A 17,124-nucleotide genomic window follows, 5' to 3' on the forward strand; every position below is an offset into this window, starting at 1 on the left:
AGCCAGGCTTATGCGGACGATGCAACCTGTTCTGAAGACTGTTTCTTTGTCATCCTTAATCAGGGCAGCCACTACCCCAGGCATGGCCAGTCTGTTGTTCATGGCTCTTACTCTTCTGGCTTCACTGCAAGGATGCCTCAGTCAGCTGGTTGCATTGGTTACCACAGTTCCACATCATCCTTAACCTTTGATGGCTGTCTGAATGTCACATCTAGCAGTGTCATGGACTCCAACCATCTAATAGCTGCTGACATGGGGGAGTCAAACTGAGTTTCTTGTACATACTGCCAAAGTGCTACTGCATCCCACATGCAGAATGCATCCAGTCCTGGCAATGCAAGGTCACATGGGAAACCTTGCCAGCATTCACAGCACTAACGCTTTACCCTAATACTGCAAGATGCAGTCCTTGCCCCCTCCCAACTTGTTACCCACCTGAGTGGCTGTCACATGTACTTCCCATGACCCTTAACATCTATGGTAGTGTTGCTGTCACCTGTCACTTTGCCCCACCCTGCCCTTGCAGATCATCATTCCCACCCCTATAGCCTGTCTGGGTAAGGTAATGTCTATGCGTAGCATGGCGAGTCCGTTCACTTAAATGCATACCCAGGAAGTGTTAATTCATGCATTAGTTTACTCGCTGTTGTAGAGGGTTGAAGCTCTGTTTGAGTCCCTAAGTCCTCATATTAATTATGAATGTAAATGTATATTAATCAAACCCTGTGCTAACAAAAATGGCCTGCAATGTCCAGAATAAGTTAAGTAGCATGTCTGTTTATTTAATATCTTTAGCAACACCTAAGGGGAATGTTGTCTATCATAGGTAAAGAGGTTTCACTTCAGTGCAGTATTTATTTTTTTCTGCTTATATTTGCTTTGTCAGCTTATTAAATATGCCAGTACGCATAAAAGAAATCCCATTTTCATGAGTACAACGTGGTTAAGTAAATTCCTGTTTGCCTCACGGCTTCTCTAGGGATCTGATCTGAATTTAAAATCCAGACCTGCAGGTTTGCATAGCAGAATATTACCAACCATACAAGGATTGAGCATCCCAGATCTACACAGCAGCTTGGTAATGATTGTTAGTAAATTATGTGGATAGAAATACAGCAACAGAGGTAGAACTGTTATGTAGGAACCTGCTTAGTTTTACATCTTTTAATAGATAAAGATCAGCAGTTAGAGCATTATTATTCACGGCCTCTGTCTGTGCAAGGATCAGTGCAATGCCTTAACCAAGTACCTGTGCAATACTAAAGTCACATGCAAGTAAGTGTTCAGTTCAAAAAGTGTTAAAATGTGTTTCTAATTATGTGCAATATTTGTCTACGTGCATGTCTGTGATGTAATAGCCAGGTGTTACATGTGTAAATGTTTGTGAACATAGTCTATATGTTGTCTGCACATTGAGTCTGGAGATACGGAATTTCATTCAGTTTTTGCACTTGTGTGATTCCTGAATGACAATAAAGTTTACTTTGACTTTGACTTTGATTATTGGTGTCTTCTCTTTGACAGAGTTGGTTAACTATGTTCTCCTTCTTTCTACCTGCTTTGGTTTCCTGTAATTCAGTTTGACATGAATTTCAACAGACTGAGTAAATCAAATTACCTTCAAACCAATGTGACTTGTCACTGTTTTACAAAACACATAGTTAAATTAATTCATTACTTTTTTTTCTCCTGCTTTACCCTGTTCAGGATTTTGGGGAAGTGCAGTCTATCCTGACAAACAGCAGGCATTAAGGCAGAGAACCAGTCCTGAAGACTGTCCTGAGGATTCTTGTCCATCACAGGAAAGAACACACAGGCACGCACATACATGCATGCATTTGTTTACAGTCAGTTTAAAAGATCACTGCCTATTTGCATGTCTTTTGCATGTGGGAAGAAATTGGAGATCACTGTGTGTGTGTGTGTGTGTGTGTGTGTGTGTGTGTGTGTGTGTGTGTGTGTGTGTGTGTGTGTGTGTGTGTGCATGCGCACATGTGTGAGTGTATTTTAATATATGTGAGATACAGTTTTTTTGTACAGGAAGCTACCCGAATGAAGAATACTGCAGCTGATATAGTTTTTACCCTTATTTCAGACTGGATGCAGAGTTGGTATGCTGCTGGTGGGAGTTGGATTCTTTCATCTTTCAGCAGAACTCTGTTAAGCAGTAAGCTCTTATTTTAGGTAGCAATACCATTTTTCACTGTAAGAAAGAAGCTGCTGTGTAGCCAACAAACCTGACAGATTTTGCATTAATTGTCATGGTTGCTATATAATTAGTTATATCCCCTTCGGTAGATGAACTTGCCGCCCTTGCAACTTCTATTCCATTTGTTCACCAGGATGTCTGTCATCTACATTTCACGTGGGAGGGATGCTGAGAGCAAATATCCATAGTTACTCTTTTATTACTTAAGTCAGCAGTGAATGCTGATATTGTTACTGATGTCAGCCCGTAGTGGTTGAAGAGTCTGCCATAGATGTGATTATTCATTACAGGCAGAGGTTTGGCTGCAGGGTTGCCAGATTTCATATCGGCATGGTAGGGACGTAGATCTACACTAAACACAGAGCTTCTCGTGTTTAATGCAGAACATTGCAGTTCCGCATTCAACAGAAGTAGCTCCGTGTTTAGCGATTTTTGATTAGCCCGTATACCGGCATACTGGCCAATCAAAAATCGCTAAACACGGAGCTACTTCTGTTTAATGCGGAACAGAAGAAACTCCGTGATTAGTGATTTTTGATTGGCCTGTATGCCAGGTATACGGGCCAATCAAAAAAAAAAAAAAAAAAAAAACAAACAAAGTGGAGGCTGGCCGGGATTTAAACTGGCAGGGCAGGACTCGGGATCAGGCTGCTGATCTCGGGACAGTCCCGCTCAAATAGGGACGTGTGGCAACCCTGTTTAGCTGCTAAAAATTGCTGACTCATATGCCCTGAGAGGTTATTTTGTTGTTTTTTTTTTATTTATTGGCAAGAATATGACATTCCATTATTGTTTAGACAAGACACTCATACAAAAAAATAGTCATTAATAACTGAAACTTTTTAAACAAATAGCTGGCATGCTGAATAGTAAAGTTCCATATCATAGCAGAAAACTGTAAACAAGATGATAACCTTAACAGAAGTTACATATTGCAAAACAAGAGGTACTTGTCTCATTTCTAAAATGAGTGTCTTGCGAACAGAATTAGGAGTAGAACTAAGTACACTATACTCACACACATGCCGTTTTTCAGCGTAAAACTCCTCTTTGTTATGACATGGCCCACTGTGGCCAGTGTAGCTGACAGGTTAAGTGCCAAAGCACCACAGTACAGTTTTTTCCTAACACCTTAGAAACTTTGTTCTGAATATTGTGTAAGTTTGTATGTGTCAGCACAGGAAAAAGGAATTGTGCAGTCATTTTAAAACGTCAACCGTTTACTTTTTTTCTCTTTCCTTAGCAGATGGCTTTGACTCTGTTTACTTAATATGGTGTTGAAGATCTTCAAAATGTGGAATGAGTGCACAGCAGGATCTCAGAGACCAGCGAGATCAACTCGTCACAAATTTAGGCAGAGGAGCAGCCGAAAACTTTCAAAGTATACTCGACTTATTATTGTCCTGGGAGGTTCTGACCTGGGAAGATTACGAAAGTATAAATATCCCAGTGTACAGTCAATCCAATTCTGTACGGACACTTTTAGATATTGTTAGCAGTAAAGGAGAGCAAGCCTGTGAATTGTTTGTGAGTGCATTCAAGACAGTCCATAGAGGTACACATGAGACTGAATCAGCATTGCCTACAGCCTTGTCAGCTGTACAGAGAAAGGAATCCTGTTCAGCCGTCTTGACTCTACAGAAGCTAAGGCCAGTTTTAGTCAAGAAAATTCACAGTTATGTTGGAAATATACTGAAAGAACTGCTTGCTAAAGGATTATTTACAACATTTGAATGTGACGAAATTCAGCTGCCAATTAACACACCTTCACAACAGGTATTATACTTTCACAAAATCATTTAATATTTTACTTGATTGTTTATACTGTCTTGTGCTTCCCAATCACTTGTTACTGCATTACTGCAGGAGATTACATGGTCTGATACTCCTGAATTTGAGGGTATCAGCACAGACATTGCTGCCACTCAGAGCAGAGCTATGGCACAATATCAGCAGATGCTTTATTGCAATATGTCAGGAAATATCTGGGTTTGTTTTTCACTATAGCCTTGTAAGAAACAGAAATGAATTACAGTCAATTGTTAGTAAATATAGGGGTTGTCTAGCAACGGTTATTTAAGAAGGGAGGCACTAGGCATATGTCTATCACCAGGAAAATGGTAGTAATGCAGTAGGCTAGACTAGATTCCTCCTGTTGTCCTGAAAAAGACCACGTGTGAGCTAACTGTGATGTTATGTTTAATGGAGAAGTGGATCAGCTGCAGATGACTGAATCAGTTTTGGTCCAGCACCAGCAGTAAGTAGGGGGCACTATACTAGAAAATTAAGGTGCGTCAGTGTGGAAGATGTATTAATAGACATTATTAAAGGCAGATCATGTGGAATTCCTATTATCAGCAAACCCTGTAGTAGTATAACTTCATAACCGCAGATACTTTTAAAATCTTAGTTTTATATTTAGTGCATTAGCAAGAGTTCTGTCTGAATTTCAAAAATGAATTTAAAGAAGAATGCCCTGACAGTGCCTTATACTTTTGAATTCTCCATTATTGAAACCAGGCATCTGTTTTATGAGTGTATGTTTTCCTTTCCTTACTTGAAATGCTATTTGCAGCCAGGCATGATTTACATATTGGTATTACTGGCTCTTGAATTATACTGCAGAGACAGTACTTTTTCTATACCATTTGAATAAGTCCCTCAGCCTTAGAATAGCTAAAATTGTGCAGTTTAAACAATGGTCAGATTCTTAGTCACCTGTACCTCTAGTTATGTACCATCCTTCATGTCAGTATCTCCAAAGCCATTAAAAGCATGTGGTGTTGAGAAACGACAGCCAAGTTCAGAAAAAACAGGTGCTTGTCATGACAAATACTTGATTTCAGATTATAACTGATCCAGCTGAATCCCTGCTAGACCTTACTGCCATTTTTACCAGGGAAGCTGCAAGACTACTTACTTTCTTGTATTGCTTTTGAAGTCCATTTCTGTGGATGGAACTAGACATTAATATGTTTTGCTGCCACTGAGGCCTGTAGACATCTGTCATAGAATTACAGTAGGTGATGAGTGTTAGGGACTTAACTGCATCTGGTTAGTTTTGTACAGATAATTATTGTGTTGGTAATAATTGCACAATCCATGTTGTTAGAGGAAGAAAAAATATCTATGTCCAATCTCCCTGCGCCCCCACGCCCCATGCTACTTAAATAAATCAACTCAGAGATCACACTACACAGAACATACAGTCAAACATACCATTCAGCGCTTCATGACTGCCTGTTTAAACTGTAAAAAGATATCCTCAACCTTCTCTTAGACACACTACGTCACTGTTAAAACATTACTATATATCTGTCCGTTACTTACCGGAGTTTCATAGGTAACCCCAGTCATGTTCTCTTCTTACTTGCTATACTACAACATAATACATCTTAGTGTGGTGTAGTGCGATCTTGGAGTTGATATATTTAAGTAGCAAGGGGTGTGAGGGGCATGCAGGGGTGCTTTCCCCCCTGCTTATGTCTGGAAAAGTGTAATATGGTTTGTTTTTTTTATTTGTTTCTGTATGTAGTTGTGCTGGAATATATTACATGTTGGGTTCCTATGTTTTTTCAATGTTATGGGATTCAATGTTTTGAGTTTTCAGTGTTTTGAATTTTCAAGATTTTGGTCTCAATGTTTTGAATTTCAACATTATGGGCTTTCAATGTTCTAAAGTGAATCCACTGACAATAGATAAATTTGTTTATATGGCTGTTTAGTGTAGAGGGCTAAGACTATAAGTTACAATTGACTTTATCTTACAGTCCAAGGTGTGGTTCCTATTCCTCAGTCTGCATTTGCCTACTTTCTGATTCTGAACTAATCAGATAACACAACAGTGCACCCAGGAGGCCCTAGAATGGATGTACTTATTACTGGTGGATTAACAAATAACCTAAAAAGTAGTTTAGCCTTCAGTATAATTATAGGAATGCTACAGCTGAACAACCATTCGAAGGCTTCTTCAACTGCTGAGCATTTTGTCCATGCCTGCTCATAAGAAATCATATGAATTCCTAATCATTGTATTGTGGTCTATTATCAGATATGACAACAATAAATCTGTGTCTCAAATGGGGACTTTAATCCACTAAACTTACTTTGATTATTTCAGGGAACTTAGAGTAATAATCACCAAAATAATTTGTGTCCAGTCTGCCCCAGGCATGTCCCAGCACTCCGTACGCTACCTTCTCTTTCTCTGGATTGCAGGTGGTACCACTGTGTACTTATTCTGTTTCGGGTGACATTCCTGACCACTGTCTTACATTTCTTGCTCTTTTTTTTGAAAACTCATTTCACCGAATTTCAATTCGCCCTCAAAAATCGCTGAAGGCTCAAATCACTGAAAACTCATTTCACTGAATCACATTTTACTGAATGTAAGTACTGTTGGGCAAATAAAACGTATATGCCCTTTTCTTCACTGTAGTGCAATCCTGGAGTTAGTATATATAGTTGGGGAGGCTGTGGGAGGCATAACACCCACCTACTTTTGGTTTTATATTGTTAGCTTTCACCAATGTCCAAGATAAATCTGTAGTCACAGACAATTGTCCACACAATACAGAGTTGTTATTCTTTGCAGGAACGAAACACCAAGCAGAGTAAGGTAATTAGTGCTTCATTTCCCTTTATTCACAATCAAGAAGAGCGGAACTTCATCAGATACAATAACCTTACCCACTTCCCCTCTTTTTATACAGTTCCATTATGTTATTTGTACCAGTAGAAACACTTTACAATCAGTTAAGTTTTACATTCCCCCTTTTTTAAAAACATACTTTCTTCATTGTTTAAGAATCCATTTTTTCCAAAAACAGACCTAGTTTACAAATCATAATTTAAAAAGTCATTTTGTTGGAATCAACCCATTTTAAAATTAGTGACTTGATTAAAAGATTCCTTAAAAAATGTGTAATTTTATAATACTTGTATGCATTTGATTATAAAAAGTGATAAATTCATTTCTATCTAATCACTTCTGACTTTAAGTGCAACAAACTACTGATAGAAATTCTATCATTAATTCCAGGAAATACAGTGGCATTTAACAGAACCTGCCAATATGTTTCCCTGTATTCCAAAAATCGTTACCCCCTCTCTCCTGTCTACCCACTTTTTCCAATACACAGAAGATAAACTTTTTGAAATCCTTACATCCTACACTGTGTCTAAACAGGGCATTAGTTTTGTCCTGTCTGTTTATTGCATGTACATACTGGTAAATTCTATTTTCAATTTATTTTCCGTTTTTCCTTCATAATATGCACAGCATGTCTGGCACAGGGCTACATACACTATTCCCTTTGTGTTGCAATTGTAGTTTCCTACCACTGGAATTGTTCTATTCTAGCCTTCTATAACTATATTCCTACTTTCATAAATGTACTTACACTCCCCACCTCCATTACATTTCTTCATCCTTCTTATAGGGATCCTGTCCTTATCTTTCTTCCTCTCGAACAAATTCTTACTATTAGGTCCCCCGCTGAATACAATTTTTGGTCTGTTGGCCAGTTTGTCTGTTAATCCAAATGACCCAAAAATACAATCCAATTCTTTTCCAGCATTTTGGGTACTTCTGAATTATCCTGGTCAAATGTTAACACACAGCAACTAGTTTCACATTCTGTTTTGTTCACCCCTATCACACTCTCTGGATTTTTCAGCAATGGAGGGTAACACTCATCTCTTTTGTTCACTGCATAGCCCTTTGTCCTTCAAGTAAACTTGTACGGTAGCCCCTTACTCTAAGCATTTCTTTTAATTCTTCCACCTGTTCCCTGAACCTGTTATCATCTGTGGTTAATATCGATATTCTAATCATCTGGCCCTTTACCAAATTTCTTTTTTGCCAAAACGGGTGGTCACTTTCAAAGTGTAGGAAACTATTTGGGTAGGTGGGCTTCCTGTATATACAGGATTCATAACAGCCTTCACTTTTAAGAATTTGTTCAAAAGGAATAAAGAAAAAAAAACGGAAAATAAATTAAAAAAGAGAATTTACCAGCATGTAGATGCAACAAAGAGAAAGGAAAACACTAACACCCTGTTTAGACACAGTGTAGGATGTAAGGATTTCAAAAAGTTTCTCTTCTTTGTATTGGAAAAGGTGGGTAGACAGGAGAGGCGGGGTAACTGGCCCTGTTGTTTTGGAATACAGGGAAACATATTGGCAGGGTCTGTTAAATGCCACTGTATTCCCTGGAATTAATGATAGAATTTCTATCAGTAGTTGGTTGCACTTAAAGGCAGAAGTGATTTGATAGAAATGAATTTATTACTTTTTATAATCAAATGTATACAAGTATTATATAATTACACATTTTGTAAGAAATGTTTTCATCATTTCACTAATTTTAAAATGGGTTGATTCCAACAAAATGACTATTTAAATTAGGAATTGTAAACTAGGTCTGTTTTTGGAAAAAATGGATTCTTAAACAATGAAGAAAGTATGTTTTTAAAAAAGGGGGAATGTAAAACTTAACTGATTGTAAAGTGTTTCTATTGGTGCAAATAACATAATGGAACTGTATAAAAAGAGGGAAAGTGGGTAAGGTTATTGTATCTGATGAAGTTCCGTTTTTCTTGATTGTGAATAAAGGGAACAAAAGCACTAATTATTTACTCTGCCTGGTGTCTGGTTCTTGCAAGGAATAGCAACTCTGTATTGTGTGGACAATTGATTGTTAGCTTTCAGTGAAATGAGATTCATAAATATAAAAGCTGTGCCCCCCACCCTTCCTAACTATATAGACTAACTCCAGGAACACACTACAGTGGGGAAAAGGCATATAGGTATTATTTGCTCAACAGTACTTACATTCAGTGAAATGTGATTCAGTGAAATGAGTTTTCAGTGAATTGAGCTTTCAGCAATCTTTGAGGGTGAATTGAAATTCAGTGAAATGAGTTGTCAGTGATTCAAAGTAGACCTATATATATATATATATATATATATATATATATATATATATAAACACACACACATATATATATATATATATATATATACACACACACACACACACACACACACACACACACATATATATATATATATATATATACACACACACACACACACATATATATATATATATATATATATATATATATACATATATATATACATACATACATATATAGTATGAAGGAAAGGTTCTGTTTTTTTTAATATAGGTTATTGTACTACAAATAATTCTGATAATTACATTACTATCTATTCTTAAAAACTTTAGTTAGGGAAATTTAATAAGTTAATCATACATTTTATAGTAAGTAACTTATTATAGTTATGATAGTTATAGATTACAGTGATTTCAATTAATAGTCTAAAATGATCAGCTTCATGGCTGAGTTTTTAACTCACTTTTCAATGTTTTTAGACATTTTTCCTATTATCAATATGACTTACTTATATCGATAGGAAAGTAAGATTTCTTATACTAAACAATTATGTACACATGCATACATAGGTATAAAAGATTTGCTATGTTCTAAATTTTATCACGCTTTGTTCTGATATTGACACGCATTATTTTGATGCATAATAATGTACAATTTGATAAAATAATATATAGTTTTGTGGTTTTATAGATAAAAAGATGGAGGAAATGAGAGAAAATATTTTTTGAAAGAAAAAATAATAATAATTAAAAGTATGAAAGATAAATCATGTTAACAAGGAAATCAAGACATGGTAAGAATTAAGAAATATTTGGGAAAGATAAGAAATAAGACTCATTCATGTCAGCTATAAATTTATTTATATGTTTTTTTCTTTTAATAAGCAGTAGCAGACAAGATTATATTGACTTATTAAAGTTTAATAGGATGAATAGTTTGTATGGTATATCCATGAAACTATGAATAGTATAGTGTTAGGTTTTACTGGTGTATTTTTGTTATTTAGTTTAAGATTTATTTGTTTAAATATGCCCATAATGAGTTTGTTATGTTTTATCCTTCTAAATATTAACAGTGGTTTACATATAAGAGAAACTAATATTTGCTGTTCTAACATACAATTCATATATCTGAATAGGCTTCCCTCCTATTAAACTGATTAACTCACTTAAGAGCCTGTATTTCTTGTTTTTCTTCTCTGTACAGCAATCTGGCTTTTTGAACAACACAAACTAACCCACTTCAAACAGCTCTTTCACTCATACAAAGTGCTTGTCCCTATCTGGTTCCATACCAACTATAAAGCAGTTGCTGATACTTTTTCTGTTGATCTCTCTTCTCTTTTCTTCGCTCCATTAGGCCTCTATCCTCAGCCCCCCCCCTACCCCCAATTCCCACCCACCCCCACTACATCTGGATTTATACCCATTTAGCCACACCTACATCCTCCACACCTACCTACCTCCACCCCTTTCTCTTCCTATCCCCTCCTCCATTCATATCATACCCACATCACCATTCCCCACCTCCTTACTCATCTCCTACATTTCTTATTATAACCCCAACATGTCCATAAAATACACATCCCTTTCAATTCAACTACTACTCCTTCTGAACCTTACCTTCATCTACCATCTCACCCATCCTTATCTTTTCAACCACACTCTACTCCAACCTACCCTCTCCATACATCACACACCTATTATACCAGCTCCATCTCTCCTGAACTTTATCCCACTAACCACATCCTATGGTTACATTACAAGCCAATCCCTTCTCATAAAACCTCTACACACATTTACCACCATATATCCTTCACTAATCTATCAACCCACACTTCTCAACCAAAACAATTCAAATACCTCTACTACTTAACACAGGCCCAGACCACACCTCCTCAATATCTAAATCCATCCTATTTGCATCTCTTAATGCACAAAGCGTAGCTAACAAAATTCAAATCTACATGCCTGGCTATTTCACAACAAACCAGACATCCTAGCCATCTCTGAAACCTGGCTAAAACCACATATAAAAGACTCCGAGATAGTTCCACCTAACTACTCTATCATCAGATCAGACAGAACCCATAAAAGGGTGGTGGAGTAGCTCTACTCTACTCATCCTCCTAAAGCCATTCCCCAGTTCCACAATGCAGAAATAATACTGACTCATCTCCAGCTAAACAAACACAAATATATATACATTGCCTCTCTTTACATTCCCCAGGAGACAATATTCCAATACCAAGAAATCCTCTCCTGGCTTTCAGCTAACATCAATAATGAAACTATAATCATGGAGATACCAATATTAACTGGTCCTCCATTCAATCCCCTCTCACCCCTTAACATCAACCTATACAACTACTCTCAACTCATCAACTCCTCAACTAGACCATGCAAAGACTTTACCAGTGGCAACATCCTAGACTGGATTCTTGTCTCTCACCCTCACTACTACCCAGATAGTGGTACCATACCTGACTCCCTCAGAGACCACCTTCCTATCTTCACTGTCACTCATAATTATATTACTACCTAAAATCAATTAACTGGTACCCCTTAAAACTCTACCCTTGAAAATGCTATCACTTACTTTAATACTACCTTCCTAAACCTTCTAGATACTCATGCTCCATTAAAACCAAGAGAATAAAAGGCAATCCACCCCTGGTTAAGTATAAACACCCTAACCACCATGCGACTTAGAGACAAAGCCTGGACACAATATCAAAGAACAAATCTACATCTTCCCTCAATGAATATAAAACTAACACAGAAAACCCTATCCCCTGCCCAAATATAGATGACACTGATCTGGCTACCCAATTCAATTCTTTCTTCATAGACTCTATTTCTAAACTTACCTCCTCTTTTTTAAATAACAGTCATTCTCCTACCTCCACTTCCTCTCAGACTTCTCCCCCTCCAACATCTCCCACTTCTCCTCTGGCTTCTCACCCTTCAACTTCTCCCACTTCTCCATCTCCACTTTCACCCACTTCTCCTCATGCTTCTCCTCCCCCAACTTCTCCCACTCATTCTCCACCCCCACCATTCTTCATCAAACCTATTCCTACATCCACCATAAAGACTCCTGCAGAAACTTAAACCATGCACCAATGCCTGATAACATTCCCTCATACTCCCTCAGCATAGCTGCTGAAGCCATTGCCCTCCCTATCAGTATCCTAATTAACAATCCAAGAAAGTATTGTTCCTCAATTATGGAAAAAGCCTACATCATTCCACTGCATAAAGGTGGAACCAATACTAATATTACCAACTATCCTTTCGCCCATTTCAAAAGTCCTAAAGAAATGTATCCATCTTCAACTTCTTCCCCATCTCCTAGACAACAATCTACTAACTCCTACACAGCATGGATTCAGACCCCATCATAGTACCATGACTGCCCTCCTATCCTTCCTTGAAACTGTGAATAAAGCTAGAGATTCCGGCCTCACTGTATCTACCATCCTACTCGATCTCTCTAAAGCCTTGACACTATCTCTCATAACCTACTTCTTACTAAACTATCTAACCTAAACCTTTCTACCTCTTCCCTCTGTTGGTTTTCTAGCTATCTCTCCAATAGGCAACAAGCAAATGGAAAAGCCACCTCATCCTTCCTCAACACCCCCACAGGTGTCCCACAAGGCTCTATTTTGGGCCCCTCCTCTTCAACATCTTCATTAATGACTTTTCTGCTCTATCCCCTTGCAAACATTATTCAATATGCAGATGACTCCACAATCATCTGTGCTGCCTCATCCATCCCAACTCTTTTAAAACTCACTCAAGATGCCTTCTCCGCCACAGAACAATGGATGAAAGACAACCATCTTGCTCTCAATGCTGCTAAAACTAAACTTATGATATTTACCCTCCAAAACTAATAACCTTGATAGAAATTTATTCTCCATCACCAGCCAAAATAACACATCTCTTGAGCTGGTATCTGAAGCCAAACTGTTAGGGGTCCAAATCGATGACAAGCTCAAATTCAACTCCCATCTACTACTAAATATAAAAAACCCACCAAAAACTAGGCATGCTTTCCTCACCTCAACTACCAAAATTACTCTCTCTACCACATTTCTCCTTCCCTCCCTTCTCTATGGTGCCCCTCTTCTAACTAACCTACAATCTTCTCTGAAAACCAAACTGTCCTCTTGTTACAATAAAATAGCTAGATTCGCCACCAGTAACAAATCATCTACCCATCACTGTGAACCTCTCCACAAACTCAACTGGCTAGAGCTTCCCAACTACCTCTCCTACACTCAGCTCACCTATGCACATAAACTCATATTCCAGCCATCCCTCTGTCCCTCTCTCTCTACTACCTTTAAAATGCATCAAACTCAAAGACTCCTAAGATCTAACAATCAAAACCTCATAGAAGTTTATAGACCCCTGCGCGCGTGAGGACACAACCTCCTGTCCTTCTCACTTGCACGCCTATGGAACTCCCTCCCCCCCTCAATTCGGACAATTGCTAGCCTCCCATACTTTAAAAAATCACTACATTCCCATCTAACATCCTCATGGGAATGCTCCTGTTCACACCCCTCATAACCTACTCCCTACTCCCAACTCTTTTTCCTCCTTCCTCTGTCTCAATTCCCAGCTAGCAAATTCCTGCTTGCTTCTAGCATACAACTCCTTATTTGTACCTAGTAATTTAAAAAAAAAAAAAAAACTACTACTTCTAACGTTGAACCAGAAATTATAGAATGTTTTTCTTTAGAATCCTCATGTAAACTATGTGTGGAACATAATCTTTGTATAATCTGTATGTAGAACATAATCTCTGTATAATCTTTATGTGGAGCTTTTCTCCCCAGGACTCCATTGAAAACGGATTCTTTTGGCCCAATGGACTATCCTGGTTAAACAACTGCAAATAAATAAATAAATAAATATACAGTAAGAACTATGTACTTAATTTTAGTGTAGATGTTATCTTTACAGTATTCATCAATTAATGTAAATGGTTTGCACAGTAATATAAAAAGGGGTGGTCTTATTAAATTTCTAAAATGATGTACTGCTTGTGTAGTTTTTTTTTTTTTTTTTACAGAAAACTCTCCATATTGAAGAAGATGTTACAAAAATAATTACAAAAGACTATACAATTTTAAGTTGCTCAAACTTTAAAAAGAAAAGAAAGGGTGTTGCTATTTTATGGAAAAATTAGCATTGGAGTTCCTAAGATTATTGACTGCTTTATGGATATTGGTGGTATGCTATGTATTGTTATAGCTGAATTCAATGATAGACTTTATACTCTTGTGAACTCTTATTGGATTCCAGGAACTGGAGCTAAAATGGCAAATAAACATTTAGAAACTATAATAACATATATGAAGGGAGATCTGATTCTAGCTGGTGACTTTAATTGCATTTTGTCTGAAAAGGATACAACTTCAAATAGTAAGATCAGAATAACATCTTAAACTAATGCTCTTACAAGATTTGTAGATTCCTTGCTCCTTAAAGATGTAAATGATTTGACACAGTCTAACTCTTTAAACTTTACTCATTATTTTTATAGATTTGGCATACAGTCTAATAACCCCAGGCTAGTGAAAGCGGATAACATATGCATACTAAATCTAGAGCAATTTATAATAGTTTTTCAAACCTATTACTTACCTTTATTTTTAAAATTAATATTTTTTTGATTGTTCTCTCCACTGTAACTGTTTGTGCCGATGCCACTGTAAAAACATGTCTCTTGTAATTTGTGTGTATACTGATTATGTCTAAATAACTAAATGTTTAACAAATGTAAAATAAAATAAATAAATAATATAAATATTTTTTTTTAATTTCAAACAGTCTATTAACTAATATTGATAAAGTCATTATCACATCGTGTAGTTTGTAAGATCATAATGCAATTACTTTTTCACTTTATTTTAAGCCTAGAATCTTAACTCAATATAATAGATTTCCAGCATGCTTAATACAAAATAAAGGTTGTAAATGAGTTTAAAAGCTTTATAGATATAAGTAATAATATTATGAGACTCTCTAAAGCCTTATTTAAATGATGCAATTAAAAACTGGTATATTTTTGAAAGAAAAGAATGGGATCATGATCTAATATCTTTACAAGATAAAATTGACAGCTTAAAATGGAAATAAAGAAATAAAAAGAATAAGTATGAAGAAGTAAATTCACTAAATTCAAAATATATGGAAATTCAACACAAAAAAACACCACCAAGCAAAGAGGCAGAGTCCAAGATGGGTTTTTAGTGTAGTTAAACTTTAATGGTCACTGTTCATCACAAAGACTTCCTCAGAAACACAGCTTGAAAGATAATACAACCCACTTAAATAGCAAATTCAGTTAAGTATAAACCAATCAACTCTAAAAATAAACCATAACTTAATTGACTAAAAAACAACATCTTAAAGTATTGCAAAAACCAAAAGCCAGCACATAGTGGTGTACAAAATATATATGTTCTTTATTACATAGTTAAATCATGTCAAAAACAGACCGGTTTTGGCAAGTTCAATAAGCCTTCATCAGTGTAAGAAAAAACGCATATCAAATGCCTTTATATACCAAAAGAATAGAGAAATACACTTGCCGTACTTGCAGGGACTCTTCTTCTAAAAAACAACATCTCCAATGGTAACAAATTTAACACTGTTTATAAATTAAAACACACATAATGGAAACATTATATTTTAGTAAATATGTCAAAAGGAGCTCATATAAATATATTTTTATGTTGTACTAGTGTTTAAATATGTAATAACTTTACCTCCTAATAGTAGGTCTCTTGTCTTTTAAAAAACTTAATGTTGACAGTGTCATTTAAGCCTGGAGAAATGTGTGAGGCCAATCAAAACTGCCATTCTGCTTCCCTTTTTTCTACAAAATTCTTATAGTTACCACCCTGAAGATCCTGATTCACTTCCTCTATAATGGAAAAAGTAAACATTGACTAACAGTGACTGGATATGTTAAAAGTGATGTATAATGTTTGCAGCTACAGTTGTGTTGGCACAGTTTGGAATGTATAATGTTTGCAAATGAAACTGTCACTAGGGTTTATTGTCATTTATATAAATGTAACATAACCTATGTCATACATGATAATTTAGTAAAGCTGTTTTTTGTTTTAAAAAAAGAAAAACTTCAGACAATCACAAGATGACAAGAAAAAAACAAAACCAAGAAAAAATAAGATCCAGATGTTGAATACAGATGAGGCAAGATATTTATTGCATTAAGTTTAGTGCTTTCATCAAACCATAAAGTTTACTTCTTCAGAACTTAGTACATTCAACGACACTAATAATTTAAATGTTTGCCTTTTCCCATTTAGGAGTCGCCACAGCAGAACTCCAGTCCGCTAATGATTGGCAGCAGATTTTTATGGTGCCGAGTTGCCAGCCCGATGCCCATCCTTCAGCGAAGGCATGCCCATTCACACATGTCTTTCAGAGGCTACTCAACCACAGGAAGGACATGCAGACTCCACACAGAAGGCATTTAAGCCGAGAATTGAACAGGAGAACCTCTTGCTGTGAGGCAACAACGCTACCGCTGTACCACCGTGGCTTTGACACTAATAATTTAAATAATACTCCTAAAACATCATTGACCAGCCATTAGCAAATCAGAATCATGTATATAAACATTACTGAACTTTTAAAGATATGTTCAGCTATGTGCTTATTTAAACATCTCATTGTTTTCCTGACATAAAATGCCCTACATGAGTTACAAATAGGTCAGTAGATCACACCGATCACACCAGCAGAAATTCAAGTGAGTCTCCCCTTCACAAACTCCACAGGGGTAAGTACCAAAAACTTTATTGGAGGGTTGAATCACTAGATTTACTTTACTATCATTTTGCAAAAATGATTTTAAATTATATCTTCTCTTGTATGCAAAATACTGAATATCTCCCCTCCCACTAGTGATGACAATTCTACATTCCCCTTAAAAATTCTCCA

General features: G+C 36.5%; 1 protein-coding gene across 3 annotated transcripts in view; it reads left to right on the forward strand.

Annotated features, from left to right (window-relative positions):
* NOD2 (nucleotide binding oligomerization domain containing 2) overlaps window positions 1-17,124 on the forward strand; it is a 1,141,123-nt gene that overhangs the window by 523,957 nt on the left and 600,042 nt on the right. For 2 of the 3 annotated variants that reach the window (XM_044081989.1, XM_044081991.1), the window contains one exon: window positions 3,453-3,985. In XM_044081989.1, the coding sequence (XP_043937924.1) occupies window positions 3,509-3,985 (477 nt within the window). In that variant the 5' untranslated portion in view covers window positions 3,453-3,508. The remainder of the gene's footprint in view (window positions 1-3,452; window positions 3,986-17,124) is intronic. The other variant, XM_044081990.1, reaches the window with a different exon arrangement.

The sequence above is a fragment of the Protopterus annectens genome, chromosome 8.part1, assembly GCF_019279795.1.
Source record: "Protopterus annectens isolate FY-2018-M chromosome 8.part1, PAN1.0, whole genome shotgun sequence".
Classification (NCBI taxonomy): Eukaryota; Metazoa; Chordata; order Ceratodontiformes; family Protopteridae; genus Protopterus; species Protopterus annectens.